Source organism: Morus notabilis, unplaced genomic scaffold (genome assembly GCF_000414095.1).
Source record: "Morus notabilis unplaced genomic scaffold, ASM41409v2 Scaffold542, whole genome shotgun sequence".
Taxonomy (NCBI): domain Eukaryota; kingdom Viridiplantae; phylum Streptophyta; class Magnoliopsida; order Rosales; family Moraceae; genus Morus; species Morus notabilis.
In genome coordinates this window covers 268740-277161 of record NW_010364664.1, presented here as the reverse complement: position 1 = coordinate 277161, position 8422 = coordinate 268740, and the positions used below count along the sequence as shown (strand labels likewise).

General features: G+C 33.7%; 1 protein-coding gene across 2 annotated transcripts in view; it reads left to right on the top strand.

Moving 5' to 3' along the window:
- LOC21394539 (ABC transporter A family member 1) overlaps positions 1 to 5538 on the top strand; it is a 26819-nt gene extending 21281 nt beyond the window's left edge. For both annotated transcript variants that reach the window (XM_024171350.1, XM_024171349.1), the window contains 12 exons: positions 53 to 199; positions 844 to 1101; positions 1213 to 1348; positions 1669 to 1748; positions 1852 to 1959; positions 2131 to 2281; positions 2859 to 2995; positions 3103 to 3177; positions 3288 to 3591; positions 4503 to 4636; positions 4791 to 4849; positions 5196 to 5538. In XM_024171350.1, coding sequence (XP_024027118.1) covers positions 53 to 199; positions 844 to 1101; positions 1213 to 1348; positions 1669 to 1748; positions 1852 to 1959; positions 2131 to 2281; positions 2859 to 2995; positions 3103 to 3177; positions 3288 to 3591; positions 4503 to 4636; positions 4791 to 4849; positions 5196 to 5292 — 1686 coding nt within the window. In that variant the 3' untranslated portion in view covers positions 5293 to 5538. The remainder of the gene's footprint in view (positions 1 to 52; positions 200 to 843; positions 1102 to 1212; positions 1349 to 1668; positions 1749 to 1851; positions 1960 to 2130; positions 2282 to 2858; positions 2996 to 3102; positions 3178 to 3287; positions 3592 to 4502; positions 4637 to 4790; positions 4850 to 5195) is intronic.
- Positions 5539 to 8422: the final 2884 nt, after the last annotated feature.

Here is an 8422-nt window from a genome sequence, read left to right as displayed (position 1 = left end):
CAGGAATGCAACTATACGAGTCTTTTCCGACATTTTCAATCTCCTGTTTCAGAATTTCTTTAGGCTATCACCAGGATTTTGCTTTGCTGATGGACTTGCATCACTGGCTCTTTTGCGGCAAGGGGTGAAAGATAAATCTAGTGATGAGGCTTTTGATTGGAACGTTACTGGTGCCTCTATTTGCTACCTTGGTGTGGAGGTTCATATATTTCTCTCTCTCTCTCTCTCTCTTGTTGAAACTCATCTGAATTAATTGCCATTTTCAATTTTAGTTACTGAGAATTAAATGTTTTACTTCATATAAAATGATGCAAAAGAGCTGTAGCATCTCTTCTTAAACTAATTGTTGTTTAGGTTTTCTTTTATGTCAAACTGTTTCCTTCCTATTTACAGGACAGCACGGTCAAACCTTAAATTGGATTTCAGCATAGTATTTGCCTCTTTTGAAATAGTATATAGCCAATGTGAAATTGTAAATTATAAGCCATATGTGTCATGCTGCTTATTTGCGGTTGCTGTATGAAAAGAATGATATGCAATTTGGAAAGAGAAAATAACATAAAAAATTTGATAAAAGAATCTACTTTTTCTTAATAAATTAAAATTTAGTTTCTTCATAACGAAGTCACTTTATTTAGAAAGTCATGTAACATGGAGGAAATATGAGACAAAACAAAATATATAATCTGTTGCACTTCCTAAACAAAAGAAGTTACAAGTTTTCGTAAGCAAGTTTGAAAAGGGCTAACTTAATCTGACTTACTCATGAGAACTTACAAGTTTAGTAAATCAAGTTTGAAATGCCATTACTATAATCTAAGTTTGATTTTTCACCTGTTACAGTGCATTTGTTACTTTCTCTTGACACTTGGGCTTGAAATCTTTCCTTCTCACAAACTGAGCCTAGCCACACTCAAGGAGTGGAGTCTTAAAATTTTCCATTGGGGTGGTTCTTCATCTTATTTAGAACCTCTTTTAGGATCTCCCTCAGAAGCTGTCGCTCTTGATTTTGACGAAGACATAGATGTAAGAACTGAAAGAAACAGGGTACTTTCAGGTTCCGTAGAGAATGCTATCATCTACTTGCATAATCTTCGAAAGGTAATTTCTCATATTGTTTGCATAAATATTACATGTAGTTGAAGTTCAGTTCTATAATGCGAATTTCTTTACAGTCTGTTACCGTATTATCTACTTTCTTTCCAATTTCAGGTGTACCCTGGAGATAAAAATCGTGGTAGAAAAGTTGCAGTGCATTCTTTGACTTTCTCGGTTCAAGAGGGGGAATGCTTTGGCTTTTTAGGAACAAATGGAGCAGGAAAGACGACTACTCTGTCAATGCTTTCTGGTATGTGTCAGTTTTGCAGTAAGATTTTGATATTTATTTGTATGCAACCAATTCTGCTGTAAGAATCTTGTATATTATTTGTAAAACATTCGACATGCATAATCCAATGCTAATCCTTTTCTCCTCAATGGTAAATTATTATCTCTATTTAGTCTTTCACTTTAAAAGAAACTCTTGGAATATTTTGGAGTCGGGTTTTATTTCTTGATGTCAAATAAATGCCATTATGTCGGATTTTGATATTCCCTACTTAAATTTTAAATTTCTACAGCCTTCTATCCTTAACATAGTGTATGAATGTGTGGTTGATATAACTGTAGGTGAGGAATCTCCGACAGATGGAACTGCTTACATATTTGGCAGAGATATAGGCTCCAATCCTAAGGCAGTTCGCCGGCATGTATGTTGTGAATATTGCGATTTCCTTTTCCTATACTGAATGCAGATTGTTCCTCAAAGTCATACTGCAAGGACCTAGCTAACTCTTTATAATTCAATTTCAGATTGGATTTTGCCCACAGTTTGATGCTTTACTAGAGTATTTGACCGTCCAGGAGCATCTTGAGCTTTATGCAAGAATTAAGGGAGTTCCAGATTACCAGATAGATTATGTATGTTTTCACTACAAAAGTCATACTCTCTTTCTTGTAATAGCAGGAAGATTAACTTAGATGTTTAACAGAGAACATCATTTTTCTGCATACGGAATATTTGGGTATTGAAATTGTGTATTTATTTTAATGATCAAAAGGTGGACCCTTTATGCATGTTAATCTGGTCAGGTGGTGATGGAAAAGCTAGAGGAATTTGACTTGTTGAAGCATGCTAACAAACCATCATTCTCTTTAAGTGGAGGAAACAAGCGCAAATTGTCTGTGGCAATTGCAATGATTGGAGATCCTCCTATAGTCATTCTGGATGAGCCATCTACAGGTATATTAGCGGATTTGGTTTTGCTGAACACGCGCAATAGTTTATATACACACAAGGAATAGTTTATATGTACACAAGGAAACTGCATCATGGGCAAAATTCGTGGATTCAATTGGTCTTTCTTTTCTTTTCGTTTCTCCTTTTTTTTTTTGATCGATTCAATTGGTCTTATAAACTATGTATACTGCCTAGTTGAGCTTGTTGATTAAACTCGGCCACTAAAATTATACGGTCTTCTTGAAGTATGTGTTTCAACATTGCGGATCACCTCCAACTTCATAATGCTTGGAGACTAATTCTTCCAATCTTCTATCTTCCAAACCCTTTTTAGTTGTAGTGGATATAGAGCGCAATCTTTAGCGACCACTATCTCCTGCTCATCTTTTCATTTAACGACCTCCCAAAATATCACATGCTTACCTTTTTATTATTGACCTGCGCGGAAGTGCAAATATATTTTCCCTACCCCGGCATTCAGGAAGATGTGCAGTCCATTTGAATGCATGGTTTCTCCTATGTATCCATTGTTTTTCAACAAGATGAAATGATTCAAAGATTTTCCGATTATCATTATTAGGTATGGATCCAATCGCAAAACGTTTCATGTGGGAAGTGATATCCCGAATATCAACCAGACGAGGAAAGACAGCTGTAATTCTTACTACCCATAGCATGGATGAAGCTCAAGCACTGTGCACAAGGATCGGGATAATGGTAACAATTTACTCTACTTATTTGATGCTTGAAGCACTGGTTAGTGCCAATTGCCAGCTAATGCTTGCCCTTTGCCCCCCTTTTACTTCCTTTTTCTTGACTTGGAGGTTGGAGGCCGATTAAGATGCATTGGAAGTCCACAGCATCTGAAAACAAGATTTGGAAACCATCTGGAGTTAGAGGTATCTCTTTTATTTTAAGTTTCCTTTTGATACAAGGTAGCATTATGCCATAATCTATGTAATCCAATATCATGCTTAAAATTTATGATTCTCTGCGCTCCTGTTCTTAGATTAAACCTATTGAAGTCAGCAATGTGGAGATGGAAAACCTTTGCCGATTCATTCAAGGAAAGCTTTTTGACATTCCTTCTCAACCTAGGAGTTTACTTAACGACCTTGAAGTTTGCGTTGGGGGCATCGACTCCATTACATCAGAAAATGCATCCTTTGCAGAGATTAGCTTGTCAAAGGAAATGATAACAATGATTGGCCAGTGGCTTGGGAACGAAGAAAGAATTCAGATGCTCATCTTGTCGATACCTGTTCCTGATGGATTTTTTGGTGAACAATTATGCGAGCAATTGGTTCGAGATGGTATGAGAGATTATTTGCATCTATTGTTATTTTCTTTCTACCTTGACTTGATATGGTGTCATTTATCTTTCCAAACTTGTGCTAGTTTTCTTGAGAAGCTCAGGAGTTCGCCTAGAAAATCTAGTTACTATAAATCTCTTTTGCTAGCTACTTGAATCAAGGTCACTAAATTATTCAACCAAAAAAAAAAAAAAAATCAATGTCGTTAATTTTTATCTATTGCTAGTAGGATATAGAATGCTTTAATTACTTCTGGAGTTTTCAATTGGTTGAACACCCTAGTCTAAGAAACTTCTGGTTACATTTGGCAGTGAAAAGCTATTGATGGTATAGTGTCATTTGCTATTAATTGTATTCACACCATCCAACTATGGCTTCTTCAGTTATTCTCTCTATATGTTAGTAGGATGCGTTGATAACAAAATACTTATTGTTCAGTCGCCTTTTCTCTTTCAGCGGTTATATTGATGTATTTTATTTTGTACTCAGTTTATTATCGTATTTATGGATCACATTTCAATGCCTTCTCCCATAATTTTAATTGGGAGAATGTAATAAATAGCAAATTTATGAAACTATATGAGGTAAATAGCAGATTTTAAAGTTATTTAAAGTAAATACCAGTTTATGCATAAATGTTTCATTTACGAATAGTAAAAGGATTTTTTCCACATAAGTTTTATTGTTATGACAATTTTTTTTTTTTACTTTAATAAAGATTTTTTTACCACGTAAAATATTTTACTAGTGGTAAATGAAACATTAAACATTAGACGGTAAACTGTTATTTACTTTAAATAGTTTTAAAATCTACTATTTATTTAATTTAGTTTAAAAAATATGCTATTTACCATTCCGTTTTAAAATAATTGTATGTTAATTTCACGTATCTGATCCTCTTGAGTTTTCAGGTGGTATCCCATTGCCTATATTTTCTGAATGGTGGTTATCCAAAGAAAAGTTTTCAGCAATTGATTCATTTGTCCTCTCTTCATTTCCTGGTGCAATTTTCGACGGGTGCAATGGATTGAGTGTCAAGTATCAGGTACAATTTAGGAAATATCCAGATGTTTGTGACTGTATTTATATTGTAATTATATTGTTTTATTTTTGTCTGTAAAACAAATATATACACAACATTTTTTTTTCCGTTATACCTGTGTAGTTAATATGTTAATTTATCTGGAACTTTACTGCAGTTGCCGTACAGAGAAGATCTGTCGCTAGCAGATGTCTTTGGACACCTGGAACGGAACAGGTACAATTCAGTGCCACATTTCTCCTTCTTGTTCAACAATTTCTTTTTTACCGGTTGCAGAAAAAAAAAAGGGTACATTTGTGGTAGAGAAAACTATTTTGCTCCATTGATAGGTACTGTATTTTAGTATTTGGATTAGTTTTTAATGGTCTGATTTCAAGTAGGGGCAGTTCTGTTGTGTCTTGCGTTGCAAATTTTCAGTGGGGGCTAATCCAACGGTTAAATATAGCAGTTTCTGCTGGTCGAGAAAAAGTGCATGTCCTGCCATAAAAATTCCCAAAAAGTAGGAAAAAGAATACCTTTCATTGTTAGACTGACTTGGTACATTTTGCAATTTCTTGTTCAGAAATCAACTTGGGATAGCGGAATACAGTCTCAGCCAGTCCAATCTACAAACCATATTTAATCATTTTGCGGCATACCCACAACATGTTGAGACGTAAGTTTTCTTGCACTCTATACCATATAACAAATCAACAACTCACAGCAGCGTCTCCCTTGCTCATTTTTTTTGCTAAAAAAGGTTGAGACCTTAGTTTTGTTATAAATATCACAAACCCATTGTACATAGCTAAAAGTTACACCATTTCCACCAAATAAATAAATTAAAGTTACAGCATTTTTTTTAATAAATGGAAGTTGTTAATTCCTGTAATATGATACTTTGGTAGTCGTCGTCTTATCTTTAATAAAGCATGTTAAATAACTGCAATATTGTAGTGCTAATTCTTTCTCTATACATTGAAGAGTTTTATGTATTTTATTTATTTATCTTTTTTGTTTGTACGTTGACGATAGCTTGGTGGTCAAATCCTTGGAAAAGTTTAACAATTGCTTGTTTGTTCATTTGGTATCTCTTTAGATTAATTTTCGTGCACTTTGTCCATTACACTGCTCATTCTCTCCGACCAAACATACTCTTTTAAGGTTGAGCAGACACATCAGGGTTCGTTTAGTACGAGGATTCAAATTAAGGTGATTCTAACTATGATTCTGGAATCAGAATAATAATTCATGATTTTGGGTTCAAATCATGATTTTGAAACTATAATTTAAAATCAGGAGTTTGAATCACCTTGAATCAAGAGGGGGATGGTTTTAAAATCATGATTTGAACTAGTTTAAAACATCACATCAAATTCTAAATCATGATTCAGAATCATCCAAACAAAATACTGATTCTGAATCATAATTCAGAATCACCGTAAACAAACACTGATTCTGAACCAGGATCTAAAATTATGATTCTGGATCTATCTAATGTTTGGTTCACAGATTCTGAACTAGAATCATAATTCAGAACCATTCTCGATTTATGTGTATTTTTTGTGAGAGAAAATACTTGTGAATTACAAACATGATTCGAATCATAGTACGAATCCTCACAAGTCACTTTTTGTGGTCTGGTTACTTTGTCTAGTGATTTAGTTTGAGGGTCCAACTTCCTCTTAACCGAATGCCAACGGTGGCATTTAGTTTACGGTTTGTAAATTTTTTTGAAACAGCAATTGCGTTTTCCCATATTGATGGGGAAATTCTATAATTTGTAAACAAGTTTTTCATGCAATGTTGATGATGAAACGTACTGAATATTGCATATGTGTGCGGGAGTGTTCTACATAAGTATTTAAGAATCATTTTTTTCATACTCTACGTCTATACCAACTGTTGAACTATACTAATACACGAGGTGAAGTTCAGATGCTATTTTGACATTATATATATAATGAATAATGGAGGAATTACTCTTAAACATAAAATTCACACTTTATGGAGTACTCTCGAAGCCATGGTTGTGTGGTTGAACAACAATCTAGAGCATGTGAAAGAGAGGACCTCTTATTGCCCTAACATTTGCGCTGAAGATCTCAATCTACGTCTAGTAATTAATCAGGGGATTTACTCAATAATTCTCAGTCACTTTTAATTAGGGAATTTTTGTCTTTGTTGGAAACTCAGACAGAAAAAAAAAAAGAAGGAAACAAATGAATGGATACTGATCTTCTTCTTCAATATCACCAAATATTAACAAAAATTAATTTTTTTGTCATCATCTTCCCTATGACTTTTGTTAAAAATTGGACCATGATCAAATCCTTCATTTTCTTCTACATCTTTATTTTCATCATAGATTGGACCAAGATTGAAATTTTGATTTTGATCCTATCCTTTTTTTTCCTTTATTTTTGTCAAAAACGGGCATCGGTGGTAGTACGACTATAGGTGCAACGGTGATTGAATGTGATGAAATTGGTATATAGGAACGTCTAGGCTTTTGATACCAACTGATGGAGCGAACGCGTAATAAAAATAAGAAAAGAGGATAAATTACGAGATATGTTAATTCACGCAGAATATCGAAAATAAGACTTCTATACACATGTTGATTCACTCAAGAATTCTAAGAAAATAGGCATGAGGCATCAATCATTTGTTGATTCCATGGAATACTGAGAATAAGTGAGAAAGAGAGACAGAGAATAAACTCTAGTTTTTATTAATTACTGAATTGTCAAATAATAATCCTCTTAAATAAACAACTGGAAATCAAAATAAAGAAAACTAATTATATCTCAGTTTCGAAAGTACTCGTATTCTAAAAAGGGAAAGAATAAAATAGAGAAATAAAGTTAAAATAAGAAATTTGAATGCTAATCTTCGAAATTCTGGCATTAGGAGAATATCTGTCATCCAATTCTAATTCACTTGCACATGTTGATCAATTCTCCACTAAATAGGCTGCATCAAAATCTCACTCCTTTCTCCATCTCAATTTTAACAATCTAACTCTATAATGCTTTGCGTGCTCATAAAAAACTGAGTGATATGTGCATGGTTGTCTGATTCTCACACTGCATCTTTGCCACTCCCAAATCAGTAACTCGGCAAATTTTGAAGGAGATTCCTCAACCAAGTGAACTCACAAATGAGGGATATGCCATAGCTCTATACTTTGCTGCTGCTGGCCTTGAGCGAGACATGGTAGTTTGCTTCTTGGTTTTCCAAAAAAAGGAAAAAAAAAAAAAAAAAAAAAAAAACAGAAGGGAGGTGGGCGCTGAAGCACGCATCCCTAGGAGTAGAAGCACAGTCGAGCAAACAAAAAAAAAAATGAAAGAGAGAGAGAGAGAGTATGGTGAAGACCAGAAATGTTGGTTTGAGGCTCTGAGCAAAAGAATTAGAATGTGTTAGGAGAGTAAGAAAACAACTGAGAAACTAGAGAAAAAACGAATTTCAATAGTAAATAACGGATTAGTTACTTTTAAAACGAATTTCAATAAAGTAACGGTTGAACAGAGAAACATATAGATCCAAATTCATAAATTTATTATAGTGAAATTTTAAGTGCTTTTTTTATGGTTTGTTTTTGGATCATTCTCACAGGCCCATCTGAATTTATAGGTCATTTTCTTTTTGATCGACGCATTTTAAAAATTCTTATTTTATCTCTTAAATTTTAAATTAATTTCACTTAATTTTTTTATAAGAATTTTTGTTAAAAATATAGACGGAATAAAGGAGATAGTGCGATTATGTACTCTTTCTGTTAGAATTTTTTATTAAAAATAAATAGAA